Source organism: Charadrius vociferus, unplaced genomic scaffold (assembly GCF_000708025.1).
Source record: "Charadrius vociferus isolate BGI_N301 unplaced genomic scaffold, ASM70802v2 scaffold1010, whole genome shotgun sequence".
Lineage (NCBI taxonomy): Eukaryota > Metazoa > Chordata > Aves > Charadriiformes > Charadriidae > Charadrius > Charadrius vociferus.
The window spans coordinates 60,085-78,916 of NW_009646217.1; the positions used below are offsets into that span (position 1 = coordinate 60,085).

Consider the following 18,832-nt stretch of genomic DNA (forward strand, 5'->3'; position numbering starts at 1 on the left):
AAAAACTAGGTGCTGTTGCAGTAGTTTTCTCTTTACAGCCTCTATGTTTGCTCCTGTGTATTGAAAGAGTTCTTTTTCTCAGCTACTGTTTTAGGATAAATCAGCCCCACCACTCTCTTGTTCCTTTGCAAGCCTGGAGATCAAACAGCACATACCACCAAATAAAAACCAGAACTGACGCTGATGGTGAATTTGAGGGACATTGGGGAACTAGTGAGAGAGTAAAGGAAGAACTGAAGTGCTTTGTTTTGGGAAAGATTATTTAAATTTTTCACAGCAGGCTCCCTTTGAAGCGAGGACTAACAGAAAGCGGAGCGTTTGCTTTATGCTTCTCAATAATACTGCAGAGCCGTATTTGTTTCCTCTTTCCGCCTTCTGCCTGTCAATCCTCACTCCAGCTCAGCCAGCAGGCAAGTTACTGCCTGCGGGCTTTGGGTTTTTGGAGGCTTCCCGTCCTGTGTTTATTGCAGGTCAGTGCAACACATAACTTAATTCCCTTAGACTTCTTCCAGTATCCAAACTGGATTATTCAGGGCAGCATGTCACCACCTTGTTCGTAGTGCCACCAGCGCCTCCCTGCTCATCTTTTTGAGACTACTGACTTGCCTGCCACTGTCCAAACAAAGCTTTTTCCTCCTACCCTTTCAGCTGGCTCTCATTTCCTCCTTGTCAATTCACCTCTATGCAAAAAAAACCCACCCAAACCCTCACCTTACCTATCACTGATCTTCCTATAAAGCAACTTTCATTGTAAAGTATAATAGCTTACATAGATTTCCATTTCCAGAGTTACTTTACTTGAGCTTTCTCTTAGCAAGCAAAGAAAACAAAGAAAATAGTGCCCTTCCTACATGGAAAGTATCTATTTTACGCCGTTCCCTTGCCTGTCAAGACAGAGAAGGCTGTTTGGGGAGACAAAATTATCTCTAAAGTGCTTGTGAATGCTCCTAAAGGAAACCAGAGGCATTTCTACCTCTCCGTTCCACCATTTGCTAAGCAACCAACCACTTGTATTGTTTAAATACACCTCCTCTCTTAACGGTTCTTTAGAAAAAAATTTCCTGATGCAAGTTTTGTACTATGCTGTAAGGTAAGGTAGGAAGTTTACAACAGAGCGCTCCTTTAAATCAGTACTTACAGCACCATGCAATTTACAGGCATGTCAGCCCGCAAATATTCTCTAGCACCTTAAAAGCAAATCCAGAAAGAAAATCAGTATGGTTGATTCAGAAGGATGCCGAGCACTGACCAGGATTTTTGGACTGATCTGGTTGTTGGAAGGGGTTTTTTTGCCTTTCCTTTAAAAGACTCAAAAGGGAATTTCTCACCCAAACAAGCGAGGTGAACTTCTGGTTACGTGCAACCGTGTTTGCAGGGACCTGCCAGCATCTTCTGAAAAGGACGGGAGCTTCTCGGGGCAGCGTAAGGTGGGAAATCCAGGGGGATGGTGCCTGGCACCAATGAGCCCAGACCAAAGTAGGGAAATGATCTTCCTTTTTTCTCCTCCGACTCAGCTGTTAATGTCCACAGAAGGTTGCACGCCAATGCCTAAGTGGAGCTAAGCCCCCAGTTTCCCTCTTGCTCTGCTCAGCGAAACTCCAGCTCTTTGTGATGGTATCAATGTCTCTCTAAGAGTATGGCAACAGCTCATTAATTTTACAACGAGCTGAATGTATTTCTTGCCGTCAGAGTGTCCCTTCTGGATTTTTAAGAGCGAGGCAGAAAGGCTTGTTACAGGCACCCTCCTGAGTGAGCTCTTCGGGTTTATCTTTAAACATTTTCACAACTGCACAACTTTCACAGAAAGCAAGGGCCAGAGCAGCTGAACACGGGGACCGGGAGTTCCCTTTCACGGGAGATGCAGCTGGAAGTTTAGACAGGACCTTGGGGGATACTGCGTCAGCGGGTGTTTTGAGTTTCATTTCACGCCAGCTGCCCTCGCTACTAATTCTGGTAGGATGTCCTTCGCATCCTTTGACGCCTTAGCTGAGCACCCAGTAGAGCTCAGACTGTCAACTCCTCGCTTCGGCCACTGCACAGTCCCTCTGCATTTTTCTAATCGCCCTTCCACCAGGAAGGAAAAGTCAGGAAAAGATCAACGAGGAAGCCTCAAGATCAACGAGGAAACCTCAAGGCAGGCACATGATTTATCCAAATCAGAAAAGGGCAGGGTTTTATGAGCAGGACAACAGTTTTAATGACGGTGTTATTTTTTAGATTGGCGATTGCAACATTGAGGTTGTCTTGGATAAGAGGGAGAAGGAAAACAAAGAGCGTTTTCAAACTCGGAAAACAAAAAACACAAAAGCCCCGAGACTCAACAGGAGACTGCTAAAGCCACAAACGCATTCCTGTACATACACTTTAGCTATAAAACAAAATTAATCAATTGAGTACTCTCAAAGAAGATTGGCACTGATTCAGCGTGCCCAAACCAGGGCTTAGAAACTCATTAATCTCGTGAAACTTGAGGCCATTTTGTCTTTCCTCTGCTTACATTTGAAATGCTTATTTGATAAACTGCCGAAAACAAGATCTTTTTTTTCTATTAACAAGGCAAATGTTCCAATCCTCATTCAGGTAACATGTACAATAACAACATTAATTCACAGGCAATGGTTTCAAGTGACAGTCGGTTTTCTCCATCCTGTATGAAAGATCTTCCCCTGCAGGTCCATAAAGTATGACAGGCGGCTATAATGCACAGCAGTCCCCATAAGCTGTAAGACAGTTCTGCCTGGAGGGTCGGGAATCGGAGATAAATGTGAAGATAATTGTAAAAAAATACTGCTTTGGGAAGCAAAGGAAAAAGCTTTGTTAGATTCTGATGAAAAACATATATTATGCAAGTGTCAGGGATTTTAATGTTCTCTTTTATGGGACAGCTGCTCTTTAACCGGTAATTAATAACTTGCAAGGGCAAATTTAGCATTTCAATCAGTGCTGAATGAGGAGAACAAGTGAAATTTAACAACCTGGATGTGGAGCTCTTTATCTCTAGCAGAAGGCAACAAGCATCCCTTGCTTAAACGTCAGACATAAATTTGGCACAGGCTGCAGATCCCAGACCAAAGCACAACTTTTTTTTTTTTTAAAAGGCAACAAATAACTGTGTTCCTCTACCAGAATTTTCAAAACTACAGTTAGACAAAGAAACATCGATGCATCTATGTGCAAGACCACGTGAACGTTAAGGTTTCCTACGCTATAAGGAATATCTGTAGTGGCTTCTGGAAGGCAGGACTGACACAAGGCTGTCACGCAGCAAAACTAAGGTTAGAGCTGGGAGGAGGAAAGGCGTCTCCTTACGCGCTTACTATGTTGCACCTGGAAAGCCTCCTCTCCTGTTTTGGGGGCACAGATCCAAACACTACTGAAACTCAACGATGTCAGGCACTGTGAACCAAGCTTTGAAAACGTGTTTCTACTTTGACAGGACAAGTCTCCAAACAGTGGACCGCGTTCATGATCTACAGGGCTCCGAAACGAAGCTTGTTCGTTTGCAAGGGAAGGATGCATCACCGGACTGCAATCGCTTTGGAGCCCAGAAAGCCAGAGAAGGTTCTTCGCCGATGATTCATCACTGTCAGTGTAGCGCGTCTGGAGGTCAAACCTCACCCTCCACGTTAGCTGAGTGAGCCCATTGTTTCCAATTTCTGCTCCTCATTATTGCTGGGCACTGTGATGTCCACCTAACCACCCGGGATCTGGGGAGCACACTTAGTGCTCGGTGACACCCAGCCAAACTTACAGTTAACAGCAGTCCAAAGGGGATAATTAAAGCACATAGCATGCAGCAAGCAGCAGAGGAAACCCTCCTCAGAAAGAATCCTGGTTTATGATAAATGGTACTATGTTTTTCCAACGAGATTTACAGCTGGAAGACCACATTTCCACGGGCCTTTTTTTCATAGGAAGCATAACGCAAAGTAATAGGAAAATAAAGTGGAAGAAATAAAGTGCATACAGCTATGATGTGACAGGACATTAATAAGTACTGTTGGAGGCCCTGAAATTTTACAGGGCAGAGACAGCTCTTTACACTGAAATGCTGAATTATTTCCACATTGTAATTACTTGACTGTATGAAACATCTTGATTCCCCAACCTGATTTCTTGTATACCTAAGGAGCCGTACAATACTTATAGGATATTTTCCTGCTCCTCAGATACTTTGTTTCCTGTCTCTCTTTGTCTCTGCAGACACAACAATAACTGTTATTTAAAAGGAAGATGAAGAAATGGTTCATAAAATTAGTCTGTGGGGAGCAAAGAAACAAGTCTTCCATTAAAAAAAAACCCAACACCTATATGTAAACAAAAAGAACTCTCCGTGAAGGGGTATCATCTATATTAAATTGAGAACAATGGCCTCTCAATGGATATATTTATTACGTCTAATGTATTTTTCCCTCTCCTTAGGATTCCTTATCTCATTTGGAACTATTCAGCCTAGATTAAGCCTCACACACCATATCTCTTTTTGATAAAGAAAAAAAATGACTTGACAAAGCTCAGAGATTGTTGGAGCAGTTCCCAGGATATGTTTAAACATGGATGATGGATTAAAAGCGTGATGGATTAAAAGTGATTTTTCTTTTTAAACAGATAAATGCAATCAGTGGCTTCTGACGATAGGCTTAAGTGCAGGCAGCGAGCACCCACAAAGTACAACCCCTATAGAGAAATCCTGTTACCTCCCAGAAATGCACACAGCAATGCTAGCTGTGCCAGTTTTCCTTTAGGGCCCCATAAACTGCTTCTCTGAATCACAGATGTTTCCTTAACTCACTTTACTGAAGCTGTGTGCGGGACCTAAGCAGCCTTCCTGGCTCTGGGTCCCCCAAGCTTGGCTCTACGGTGACAGGTAAAGCTCAGACTGGAGTGAGACACAGATAAACGCTTGACCTGGCAAAAGGCAAGCACATCGCCACTCAACAGAGCGGAGCTGCAGCCCACCGTATTGTTAAGAGCATGCTCATTATGATACTAATAAGTATATGAATGCTCTGATGGTTCCCAGACATGCTGGTCCATGCGTGTGACCTCAAGTCTTCACACCAAACGGTGCAGCGGCAAGCCTGGCAAAGGAGAGCCTTGTCTCCCTCTCACTACCACCTGCCTTACTCAACTTGGAATTGACTTCACACAGCCCTAGTGAAGACAGGTATCGTGGCAAGCGACTTTGCTATATACTACGCACGATGAAGAGTTTCCTCATGGTATTTTTATCTGTGTGACACTTTACTCATGACAGGCATTTTGATTTCTTCATGGTGTGTGCCCAAGTACCCGGTTAAGGCCACAGAAGGATCATCATGCTGTATGACCCACGCCATCTCCTCTTACTTACCCACGCAATATCCCACCAGGTTGAGATACTGCTCTTCCTTGCAGCTAGTCCTGCACTTCCCGCCAGCTAGAGTCGCATGGGGATGGCAGGTTAAGCACTCCAGATCGGAAGGGCCACGGCATGTCTTGCAGGACGGATGACAGGCTGGAGAAGAAAATCAACTCTTGTTGTTATGCTCTTGCTATAGTCCACCTTACACTTTCCCCTCCCCAGAAAGCCAGCCCCCCTATAATAATCATTTACTCCTACAAAACATGGACATAAAATGATCTAATAGCACCGGTGACTGCAGAGTTGTGGTTTAGAAGGCTCTTACATTGTCATTTTGAATGAACAAGATGAGAAACGAGTTGTCAATTTAAAAATTATTCACGTTCTGCATTAATCAAGGTATAGATCTATATAAAATAGAAAGAGATTGGCCCTTTTATTCCTCCCTCCAGCATATGCTTGTTCAAATAAGAGAGTGGGATGCACAGGGGAGATAAATTAAACATCTCGGGATGGTATGAACATTACAGTGGCATGAGTTTGATATTAACGAGTGGAAAATCCAGGAATGATTTCTGCACAAAGCCCTCCCAAACTGAAACCGATAAAACCTGAATGCTGTGCCAGCTCATTAGCTATTCTGTCTGCTGAAGGCTCAACAAAAAGACTGCAGAGAAAGTGGTTAAGATGGCTCAAAAATATTTCACCCAGGCTGCTTTTGTATCCTTCCACCTTTAAAGACAGATGCCACATTTCCAGGATTTCCACACTACAGATCTGAGGGAGACAGAAATACTATGGCTAATGATCTGTAAAAAAAAATCTTAAAAACTACTTTTAAAGCTCTTCTACAAATTAAAGCACACAGCTTCAAAAATCTCCCACCTCCGGACTCCCCCAGGCTACATACAATTGCTCGCTCCCCGCATGGAAGCCGGGCATTTCCCAGCTGCCACAGCACAAGGCTCCAGTGTTTTAAGACCTAACTCGTCACCTCCCACCACTTTCTCAGCCTCTCAGCGATCACGCTCGCGAATTCAGTGTTCAAAAGGAAGAATCCCTTGTGAATTCAGTGTTCAAAAGGAAGAATCCCTTTTCTAGACACACCTACATTAACTGAGCTTCGCTGTTTCAAAAACAGCAGGAGATCTAAGCTGGCAGCATACAGAAAGATGCCACTTTCCTGACGCTGAAATTTTGTTTCTAAGACATTTACGTAAGCCTGAAACTGCATAATGCAGTGTTCAGCAGTTACCTCAGCTCTGAGGTGGCAGCGCACAACCTCAAAATTGATGAATCTTTACGATGGCCTGCCAAATAAATGTATTTATAGAGTTGTTCCTTGGGTGAATAAATTGAATAAATAGAGCAATGGACTTCAGCAGAGGTTCTTCTCTCTAAACTTGAGGCCTCCCAGGGAAGCAACCAGTAAATTTCTCCTACTGCCAGAACAGATATATGGACGCCTGACCCAATGAATCTATTCTAAAACTGCAGAAAACTTCCAAATGACCTTGAAGGGAGTAATCAGATTTCAAACGCCTGCGTTTCCTCACCCACTGTACTTAGCAGCTCGTAATGAACGGGGTGCCACAAAGGCCACCATTTTCTGCAAGTGGCAAACAGGATTTAATCGTTGCAGTCACTCAGGAAGTCAGGAGTCACAGTCATCTGCTTAGATGAGATCAAACAAGCTGAATGAAGGCCACTTGCTGACCAGCGGGCAAGGCTGAGACACAAATAAATAACGCCGTCCCCACTACTGATCAGGCACGTGCATAGATGTAATGGCTTTTCTCCTGTATCTGCAGAATTCCTTCCTTCTAAACCCAGCCCTATAGCTGGGAGCGGATTAAAAATAAAGCTAATTCATATGGACAATATGCTTATCTAGCCTAATAAAAGCAGACCATTTTTCAGCGTGGTCCAGTAAAGACCTCTTCCGCCACAGCGCGCTGGCTAAGAACACCATCCAAGCCTACTGAAATGAAACGCAAAATATCTTCAGGGAAACAGTCCAGAGAAGCAAAACTGATTATAATTTATGATTTAGTGTGTATGCCTCTCTCCCATTAGGAGGAGATTCCATTTCCTGAAATTGGACTATCCTATTCTCCCCTGAAAATACTTAAATAGCCTCCTATAAATCTGACAGCATCTCTAATTATATTGAAAAATGCATGACAAAACGTGTACACAATGAAATTCAGCAGTATGAGCCGCAGGTGCCTGCGCTATGCACTCACAGTAGCAGTGATCTTTGTGGCTGAACAGCCCCTCTGGGCATTGGGAGAGGCATCTGCCTTCAAGCAGGAGGTGGGAAGACAGACAAGCCGTACAGTCCCGAGAAGCGTTCCCCACGCAGCCTGCGCAGGAGGAGTGGCACCCTGCAAGGAAAGAAAAAACAAGAAGACAGAGCACGCCGAATTAGTTTTAGCTTATCTGAGTTGTTACTGCCCTAGAGTACACCTAGGTTGGGATAAAGCTCCCCAATGACAGGAAGGTATTTCCTTTACAGGATTCTCTGCTGGTGAAAGGTAGAAAGGGCAGGAGCACACAGGCTGTATAGCACACTTCTTGAAGATAAGGAGCAGCCACAGATAGCTGCATATTTAATCTTTTTTTTTTTCACCCACACAATTCATTGCTGAAACGGAAAGCTGAGATGCACAATGCCGTGTAATACTGTTCTCCTCTCTATAAGAGCTTTGGGCTTCTCAAACTTACCAGACTGTGAAATCATCTTTCACTATCCCCTTACTCCGGGAAGGATTTTTTATCCAGCATCACTGCATGGTTATCATCAACCATTCTGGAGCAGTAAAAGTAAATACACATAGAGGTGGGCTGCCCACCTGACTTTACAGCTAGTGGAACGAACGCTCATTAGAAGGTTCATTCAGCAAGAAGGAAAAGCGTGCAGTCAAAAAGTCAGACTTCTTCACCTTTACTGGTGGTGACCATAAACCAAGCCATCTCAAACTAAGTAATCTGATTAAATAAATATATAAACTCATTAGTTAAAAACCTAGTACTTATCAGACCGGTGACTTGAGGCCACGGGTTCCACTGAGAGAGTCACGGTTGAGCACAAAGAGAGACTTCCTGCCCTCTAGGGGGGCAAGACAGACATAAGGCTGGAGAGAAGAAATGAAATGAAATGAAATGAAATAAAATGATTTATACAAGTACAGTTAGCTGTCTGCCAGAGAGCCAGGGAGAGAAGTCAGGGATCCTCATCACAAATGCAACGTGTCCAGGACTATCTTTGGCTCAAGTGACTCAAATCATATCAGAGAGAACTTTCTTACAGTTTCATCAGGGAAATCTCAAGCATTAGAAAAATATAGGGATATTTCTGTGGTTTGGTGAGAAATTCACAACCACACAGGTAAAACCTTCAAACCCAGCATTTTAGCCTACATATGAATGGGCTTCTGCTCTGCACAGGTAATGTAGGCACGGTACACATCTGTTGTGGGTTCACTTTTTCAAAAAGGTGCATCTACAAACTTTGCGTGAGTATTTTACAGGGGTAGATCAAAGTTTGAAATCTTGAATCTTCACACCCTTCTGCAATAAATCAAACCACTATTCTAATGCCACTACTAATAGGGCAGAGCTAATAACATGTGGGGCCGTGCCGGCATTCTTGCCCAATGACATAATTCAGCACTGTCACCGAACTCTGCTCAGGCCTGTTTGTACAGGTCTGTTCACCCATCTGAGGCAGTGGTATATGGATTTCTTTACTCAGTTTCTATACCATAACCTGGACTCAAGCCAAGGAAACCCATTACCTGTCAAGGAATGGCCACTGCGTGGATTGGAGGCTCTACGCTACTGCCTTCAGGAACCAATCCAAAGCACTGGATACCTTACGGTTTGTGTAGGTCACTGTTAAAGACAGAATCATTTCACCCCCCAAAAATGCCACTTCTTCCTTTTTTAAGATCCCCTAAGGCCAAAAAATAAGTTGGACGGATTCTTTCCATCAAGTTGAGATGAAGAGATAAAATCACAATTAATGGATTTTAAATCATGTCCACTTGTAGAAAATGTTTTTTTCAACAGGAAGAAACAGCCATCAGTAGCACTGTTGCTACTGTTACTACTATTGCTTTCCTTAAGTGCTGTAGAGTCACCGTTTCTATGACTGGTCTTTCCACACAGGGAAATCACTGCCATTTCTGAAAGCACCACTTCTCCTTAGGCTTACGGTGGGCTGTGTTGGCACAAGACGTTCCGTCTAATCTCTGTCTGCATTATTTCCCAGATATTGCAATGTGTTTGTTGTACAGACATCCATTCACACCAGCTGCCACAAGCTCTGTACAGCCAGACAGACTGGCTTGCTAATCCACCCAGTAAACATTCTTCGCTGAAGTCCGCAACAGTTTTCTCTCAAAGCGGTACGAAACCACATCTATCCCAAACGTACACCACGTTAGTCTCTTTTCCAAACTCTAGTCTCCATGGAAATGCTTCCCACTTGGTATATCAGGAGCAGTGATGGCACGTGTGCTGCAGGGCATCTATCGGACGAGCTTCCTCAAACGTACACCACGTTAGTCTCTTTTCCAAACTCTAGTCTCCATGGAAATGCTTCCCACTTGGTATATCAGGAGCAGTGATGGCACGTGTGCTGCAGGGCATCTATCGGAAGATCTTCCTCAAAAGAAAAGACTGCTGTGGGATGTCTTGACCTGCTCCGAAGGCTAATAAGGAGACAGCTCAGTCTTTTCTGAAAAGGATTTAAGGATTGATCCTGCTTCAAAATAAGTCAGTGGTAAAAATCACTTTCTCAACTTCAATGAAAAGAAAGGTAGGCTAAGCTGTGCAGACTTAAACGCAGTCATTTTTTAAAAAAGTACCTGAATTCTTTAGTCATAAATTATATGTAGAGTATATTTTCCCTCAGAAGTACTAGTATATGCCATTCTGAAAGTTACTGAGTTTAAACAATCATGACTGTCACAAGGCAAACACAGGAGCTCAAAGCACGTAAGAATCAAACATCGTACAAGACCACCCTGAATGCCTAAAAATTCATTGCAGCCCTACGCCGAAGGCTTTGAAGAGCCGTTCCCATCCTCTACTCACGTTTGCAGACTCCTGTGCTATCGGCGTAAAACCGGGCTTGGCAGTGAGAGAGGCAAAGGCCACGTACAGCTCCTTCCACGGGCTGGGGAGGCTGCAGTACGTCCTCCGGCGCCTGGCACTGCAGGCAATGAGAGGCCCCCGGGCCGATGCAGGTGCGGCAGGATGGGTGGCAACCTGTGTACAGAGGTCGAGAGAGAAGTCAGAGCCACAGCTCTGGGGACAGCTGTCTCAGAGAGATGGACAAGGCCCAACAACCCTGCAAAGCTGGCTATCCGGTCGTGAACGTGAGACAGAAAGGGGAGAACACAACTGGTTTGGGTCCCTCTCGTTCATCTCTCTTCCCAGTTTTGTATCGCTGTAGACAGTCCGACACTCAAAGAGCTAGCAAAGTGCATACGCTTTGCAGCAACTCACACACTAAGAAATCTGTTCCACAAACAGATGGGGTGCTGTATTTTCTATAATGGAACAGAGATTTTAGAAAAATACTTTGACATGTTTCCCCCCCCCACCCCCAAATAACAGCTCTTTTCGGGGAAAAACTGCGGTACTGTGCCACAGGCAGTCAACTTTCCTTTAACTTCTGGAACCGCAACAGTGAATACAATCCCATGAGGAAAGATAGCAAGAAATGACAGCGCTCATGGGAAGCACAAATTCATCTTCCAAATTTTCAGGTTTTCCATTGCTGCGACCTCAGACTTAGCAAATCTACTAGGTGTGTATAATTTCATCCATGTCTTAACTCAAGAAAAGCTTGGAAGCAATGTACAGTTATTTCAACAGCGTAGAGAAAAAAAATATGTCCCCAAGATCACTAAATCCTGAGGGTGTGAAAGAAGAAAGTGTTTGAGAAAATTTGCTTTTTCTCAAAGTAGAAAACAATCAGCAGGCAAACACAGGAATTACTCATTGACGAGTTCAGCACAGGATAAAGGATCGGCATCGTAGCTGCATACTCTGAGCACAGCCCGACAAAAACCAATATAGATACACTGGTTTACAGCAATTGGGAAACTTATCTAAGTACATAACTTACCCTTGCAGATGTTGTGATCCTGGTAGAAACCCTCTCCACAGCCCTGCAGGCACTGGCCCCGGTGCAATGCCAGAGGAAAGGAACAGGAGGTGCAGTGAGTGGCCAGAGGTCCCTCGCATGTGGAGCATGAATCATGACAAGCTGATAAAGAAACAGAGCACGCAGAACTGAAATATCCCATTTTTTCTCCTTGAGAGTGGTGTTGCTCACTACAGCCTCCTTTAGCCAACAATGAAAACCCCCAGCTGGCACGATACTCAGCTATGTGAACTAATGAGAGCGGAAGTGCACGTGTATTAATAAGTACTAACAGTAATAACCCCCACTCAGGCAGTGTTTTGAATATGTATCTCAGCATGTCTTAATATGCTTTGCAAGGCAAAGAGGTTATTTAAAACAATCTATCACAAGTGAACCAAAGAAAACAAGAAGTGAAAGTCCTTGTCCCCACTTGCACTTCATAGACTCATAGAACTCTGGGTTGGAAGGGACCTCAAGGATCATCTGGTCCAACCTTTCTTGCCAAAAGCACGGTCTAGACAAGATGGCCCAGCACCCTGTCCAGCCGAATCTTAAAAGTGTCCAACGTTGAGGAATCCACGACTTCCCTGCGGAGATTATTCCAACGGCTGATTGTTCTCATTGGGAAAAATTTTCCTCTTGTGTCCACCTGGAATCTCCCCAGGATTAACTTGTACGCATTACCCTTCATCTTTTCTGTGTGACTCCTTGTAAAAAGGGAGTCTCCATCTTCTTTGTAGCCACCCTTTAAATACTGGAACACGGTGACAAGGTCTCCCCTAAGCCTTCTTTTCTCAAGGCTGAACAAACCCAATTCTCTCAGCCTTTCCTCATATGGCAGGCTTCCCAGTCCTTTGATCATCTCGGTGGGTCTTCTGTACTCTTAACATTCCCTCCCTCCAGATAAACATCCGGGGAAAAGACGACAATATGTGGAGGGTGTCTTGAGAGCCTTAGAAAAGGTCATGCAAATATGCCTCTTACCTCTGCATCTTCCATTGACACCTGGGAAATAGCCGTCCGGGCACTCTGAAATGCACTTCCCCTCATGTAACAACTTCTCTGAAGCACAGGTCAAACACCTGGGTTGGTCTGAATAGCATGTTTCACAGAACTGGTCACAAGCTGCCAAAAAAGGACAGCTCATTAATGAAATGCACTCAATAAGCAAAGAACAACAGAGACATCAACCTGGCCACATAGATTAAAAAAAAATAAATAAACCAAACCATGCCTTGTCCTTTCTGTGCCAGAAAGGCATCTTTAAGCACTCCTCTCCAGCACAAGTAAGCTTTCACGCTTCCCTGGAATAAGTAGTGACATTCACGGAGGTCGATGTGTGAGTGCAGACAGGTATTCACTGACCTGTATCCCATCTAGGACTCTGAGTAAGTACAAATACCAGAAATGGGTCTACACCAGCACTCCCTCCACTCCTGACACAACCTCCTCTAGCTAACGTAGCATGTTTTCCCTGTTCACCAACAGTCTGTGAACAGGGAGCACCATTCTGAACAATTTCACGTATGAAAACCATCTCATGAATCTTTACATACCTTTGCACAACAAGCAGCAGCTATCAGACTGTTCAGGAAGTAAAAGATGAGGGAAAAGTTCATAAAAAAACCCATTGTAATCCCCACCCTTTTCTTCAAGTCAAAGTTTTAAGTGTGAAAACGCATCTAAAATCAAGCATGATAACGTTTCTTACCAGCTCCTGTGGTCTATATTCTCCCAGGCAGTCAGTTCTGAAGTTAACTGACCTGTTCCCTAAGAGCACTATGAAACTCTGGCCTCCCTAAGTCAGGAGCACTACTGCTGCTTTATACGCAGAAGGGCCAAGCGCTCTACTTAACCAATTTTTGTTTCTTTTCAAACAGACAGCCTCCCTTTAAGACAGCTTACAGCCCTCCAGTTGGGTATCAAAATGCGTGGTTTTGGTGGAAGGCGAAAGGCCTGAATATTGGAGGTTGTGAGGAACAGCTATGCATTTTTGAGAAATCACTGGCAATAAAAACCAAAATTATGGCCAAGCTGCATCTAAGTTTAATTTCCTTTTGAGCTTAAAGGATTTTTGGCTACAGATGTAAGATTTCAAGCCTGCGCACTTCAAAACACAGGTGAGCAACATTTACTGGTATAGAGATCAACCAAACTGAAGGGGAATGGGGTCAAAGTGAAATTCATCCAGATGTGGCCAGAACAGCAACAATTTTGTCAACACACTCCAGGTTTTAAGCCTCCTCTAGCTAGCGGTGACTCAGACAGACCTGCATAGAATCATAGAATGGTTTAGATTGGAAAGGACCTTAAAGATCATCGAGTTCCACCCCCCCTGCCATAGACAGGGACGCCTCCCACCAGCCCAGGTTGCCCAAGGCCATGTCCAGCCTGGCCTTGAACACCCCCAGGGATGGGGCCTCAACAACCTCTCTGGGCAACCTGTGCCAGTGCCTCACCACCCTTAAAGTGAAAAACTTCTTCCTAATGTTTAATCTAAACCTGCCCTCTTCCAATTTAAAGCCATTCCCCCTCGTCCTATCACTCCATGCCCCAGTAAAACGTCCTTCCCCAGCTCTCCTGGAGCCCCTTTAGGGAGTGGAAGGCCGCAATAAGATCTCCCCGGAGCCTTCTCTTCTCCAAGCACGAAGACAGACAACGCCTGTGTCATTTCTCCTGACTATGCCGGACAGTCCTTCAAAGCAGCTGGAGGTGGCTGCCAGCAGGAACCCAGACTTGGCCTTAACGGTTGCGGCAAATCTTAGATTCTTTACTAGAGATTTTTTTTCCCCTTCATGATCTGTTCTACTCAGGTCTTTTAATTCCCTCCAGCCATCTCTTCCCCTTTTCTCAGCAATCGTTCCCAGCTCCCGAGTCTCATCTGTTGTGCAGGTATTAGTTACCGTGATGCTGAATTATAATCAAATTTACAGAAACCTGCTGGCAAAGGCCATTTTTATTTCCGCAGACAAATGGATTTGTCAAGCCCTCAGAAACAACTCAGTTAGGCTTTCAAGCTGTTCAGCGAGGGAAAAAACCTTAAACCTTTCAGCATCTGATTAGCTTAAATGAATTAATAATCTTGCAAACAAACAGCAGCTTTCCCTATCCGATATTTACGCACAAGGTGCATCTGGCAGCTTAGACATGGAATAAAATCACAGCTGCTGCATGGCTAAATGAAATATTGATTCCTTTTTTGCACAGCGTTTCTCAAACTTCTTGCAATTGGAGAAAAAACCCCAGGTATTTACCGCTGCAGATTCCATCCTTTGTATAAAATCCGTGTCCACAGCTGGCCACACAGAGACCTGCTTTCAGCACGCGTGACGTGTCTTTGCAGGACAAGCAATTGTTCTCAGCAGCACCCCAGCAGGAGGAACAGGACTTGTGACAAGCTGCAGGAAAAGAAAGGTGCAGGATTAACTAACATTCAACTTCCAATCATCTCTTTAAAATGAAGAGTTTGAAGTAATTAACTTTTTTTTTTTTTTTCAGTTTTGCTCCTTAAATTCACAGGCATTCAGAAAAGGAGAAGAAAACAAAACCACACTGCTCTTCTTTTGTTAGTATTTTTCATCCAAGCCATCTCAGGGGTACAATTTACAGCTTCGTTCTGTAGGTAAAATATGACATGCAGTATACATTAGGGCAGTTTCTGTAGCTGTAATCAGACTAGGAGGAGAGTTGGTAACGCTGTTAAATCCTGTTCATCCTGGTGCTAGGGGCTGTACAAACACAAAGGGAAACGGGAAGAGATCCCATCACACGTTACTTAAAAACCAGACCTGCAATGAGGTCCTTGCAGTGACTGCTGACATTAACCCAGCTTCATCTACAACCACAGAATTAGACTGCCGGGCCGCAATCAAGAGCCTGCAAAATTAAAACCAAGACATCCTGCTTCTAGAAACAACTCCTTCTGCCCTTCCAGCACTCTGAACCGGTGCAGAAGAACTGACTTGTGGCTGCGGGGTGACCTGGTCGAGCAGGTCAGAAATCCTCATGTGCTCAGACTGAGTAATTCCTGGGGAAGGGCGAGCAGTGGGTCCCAGGTCCAGTACAGCGGGCGCTGTGTGTCTTTTCCTTGACATTGCCAGCAAAAAGGACGGGTATTCCTTCACCGAGTTAAGGTACCAGCTACTTTTCTCTGGGGGTGAGCCATGTATCATGGCTGGGACACAGTAATGTTTCAGATATTCCTGAAGTACATCACATTCCTGCAACGTTGGCAGTATAAATGCCTTCTCTGTGGCATCTGGGTACAGGAACACATAGGCAAAACCGAGCGATCCTCGAGCATGATGACATCTTAAAATTAAACTAAGAACTGTATGGGGCTCCATTCTGCCTCTCAAAAGAGCTGTTGAATGAGCCACCTTATTTGAAACTGGACAAGTTCAGCTGCGAGGGACATTCAGCCCGTAGTAGTTACTGTTTATGGAATCTGTGATGCAGACTCATGTTAAATCCTGCGCTACCAGTGCTTGCAGGAACTGTGCAAATTACGGTACTTTTAGCTATTACATTTTTTTTCTTGATGACACCCAGATTTGTTCCAAAGATGTTCTTAAAATTATTATTTCACAATAAGGCAGGTACATGCTTGTGCTCCCAGACCACGGCAGGTGGGAGAAAACAGAAGTTTTTGACATTTGCCCTGTATCTGCAAACACGTCTGAAGTTGCAGCCACCCAAGAAAAACTCATCTGTGAGTACTCTCAGTGTAACTCAGGAACCAGCAGACACAGCCCCAGCTCATCCACATAGCTAAAAGCACATTTACATACAGAACAGTGACAAAAGGAAACACATTCCTGCCAAAATAAATCCCCTAAGTGAGAGAAAATTCATCCTCTCCCCACTAAAAGGCGAGAGTGAAAGTGTTTGCAATCCAGACAGCCGTGAGCTCACAGCAAACCAGTCATCACCACTGCTCCCATCTCACTCCTGTTTTGCATGGTTTCTATGCTTCTTCTGTCTGCTTGAGGCCATAGCTGCTCTTGGGTTTGTTAATTAATGAGATAGAGAACCTATGTTTGTGCTTATATATGAGTCACACTGCACAGCATAAGATAAACATCCCATCTTGGTGGATCTCACCGCTCCTCAAGGCAAGGAAGTGTTATCATCTCCATCTCATACACAGGGAACTGAAACACAGAGATGTGAAGTGACATGCCTGGGGTTAGAACAGGGAGTGTTTATGGGGCCAAAACACGGGATGTTTGAGTTCACGCCCAGCACACGATCCCTTAACATTTTAGATGTTCCTTCTCCACACTTCCACTTTGTCTTATTTTCCCTTTTCTCATCTTCTTCTATTGCCTTATAACTAGCTCTTTGTTTTTCCCCTTCTCACCTTCCTGCATCTTCCCCCCCCTTTTATTCCTGATCTCTCCAGAATGCTGTGCCTCTTCTAGTTCACTCCTATGCGAGGAGTGTCTCATAAGGACACTGGGCATCCTGTACCCGACAGGATCTTCCCCCACCTCCTACAGCAAGCGCTGCCACCGCTATCAAGCGCATCTAGTTGTGGCTGAATCACAGCACAATGACTAGCAAACATCCCATCCTGAGGTAAAGATTGTGCGCACTTTTCTGCTCCAGTCGATAATTTCCCTTGCTGATAAAAAGCTGCATCTCATTCCAGCTTGGATGATTCTCAGGGCACGTCTACACTCGAAAGTTAACTGCAGAGTATGAGTTCACGCTGTAAATTCCTAAGTACTGAAATGTCCTCACTTCACCTTCCAGACGTGAGTGTTTTGCTGCTCTCTGAGCTCACTCTAACTTTCAACATCTTTTTGAAAAAGCGGGCACCAGAACTCAGATCCTCTAATTACAGCCTTCCCACTGCACAGCTTGACCCCCTCGCTGTTAACCTGCCTCAATATGTTGACGCATCTGAACATACCCAGTTATTTGCAAAGTTCTCAGGTCCTCTCCAGAGATGCTGCTCCTTTCCAACAGACAACTTTCTCTCCTGGCAGCCTGGCCTCCAGAGTCTCATTTTTAAACAGGCTGCCTTGCATACAGCTGTATTAAAAACGCACTTGTGATGAAAGCCAGGTCAGTTGGGCATATGTGCTTTGGCTCCCACCGTGCACCATTCGCTGCCTGCACTAGACCAAGTCCTCCTGAGCACATCCTCACCTCAGTCTCTTCTCTCAAGCAGCTTCCTCAACCTGTCCCTCTGCGTAGGTCAAAATAATGTCTTCACCTCCCACCAGTGCCACACATTTTGCTGGATGTAAGTCTACCATTAACAATATCCAGACTGGAAAGGTCTTCGGCACGGCTGGATCCACACCCCAGGCTCTTCTCTGGAGACAGTGCCCAGCAGTATTGCCTCTCTGCCACAGTCTGCACGTGGCCATCCTGCTGGGCTTCTCTCGCCACCACGGCTGTCCTTGCCCATAGCTATTTGCAGTGCAAACAACCCTCCCTCCCAGCTCGCCTTCCCTTCTGGCTCTGGCTCTCTTAAGCCTGTCTACGGACACATGACCATAGCGCTAATAGAGCAGAAGTCAGAGCAGCCCAGTCCGCTCCGCCATTCTCCGCTGCCAAAAGAAAACTCACCACAAATGTTACTTTCAACACAGCCACCAAGAAAGGGAGTGAGACAAGAAGGAAGGGTGTTTTAGACAAGATGGGCTAAGAGCACTCCCAGTGCCGTACTTCCAGTGGGGAAACCTGCAATGTCTAGACTTAAGCCCGGTAACGATACAAACCAGCACAGTCTGCAGGCTGGAGGAGTTTAAGATCTTCCCTCCCTCTCTCCAGTTCCCAGTAGGCTCTCAGTGGCGCTTGGCAAAGATCCTGCAAATGAACTCCTGGGTATCACAGCAGCTTTCAAGTCTTCTAGTGCAGCAGCTGTTGTGATAAAATTGCATGTCTTCCTAGACGGGGGGTGACTCCTGTGGTGTCTCAGCTATGGGAAGGCTACAGTCAGAGACGTAAAGATGAAGTACGAGCTACCAGAGGTCATCTGGTAGAAGCTGGGGTGAATTTGGCAGTTTGATATGAAACAGATCCTCTGGACCCCAAGCTCCTAGACAGAGAGCGGGCCCAAATGGCTTCTCTGAGACAGAAAGGGACAGAAAGGCAGAGGATCTAAGTAGCAGAGTTTGGAAGAAAGGAAGGAAAGGAGAAAAAACGCAACCTGATTTTTAGCAGGACAGCCACATTTAGCATGTGGAAGCAGCGCAAATGACTCAAAGTACAGGACTGGCAACAACGGGTGGGCCAACAAAAAAAAATAAATGCTTGCAGCAAGGGACTCAGCTCTGATGCGCTGCTCCCATCACCAGCTCTGCTCTGCA

The 18,832-nt window shown here is 44.9% G+C and overlaps 1 protein-coding gene across 1 annotated transcript in view; it reads right to left on the minus strand.

The window, feature by feature from the left end:
- The window catches only part of FRAS1 (Fraser extracellular matrix complex subunit 1), a gene marked incomplete at its 3' end in the record, with an annotated part of 102,952 nt that overhangs the window by 59,766 nt on the left and 24,354 nt on the right, over nt 1-18,832 (minus strand). Inside the window, exons 14-19 of the mRNA XM_009879515.1 lie at nt 14,762-14,905; nt 12,492-12,632; nt 11,487-11,627; nt 10,448-10,621; nt 7,591-7,731; nt 5,354-5,497 (exon numbers count right to left, since the gene is read on the minus strand). Coding sequence (XP_009877817.1) covers nt 5,354-5,497; nt 7,591-7,731; nt 10,448-10,621; nt 11,487-11,627; nt 12,492-12,632; nt 14,762-14,905 — 885 coding nt within the window. The remainder of the gene's footprint in view (nt 1-5,353; nt 5,498-7,590; nt 7,732-10,447; nt 10,622-11,486; nt 11,628-12,491; nt 12,633-14,761; nt 14,906-18,832) is intronic.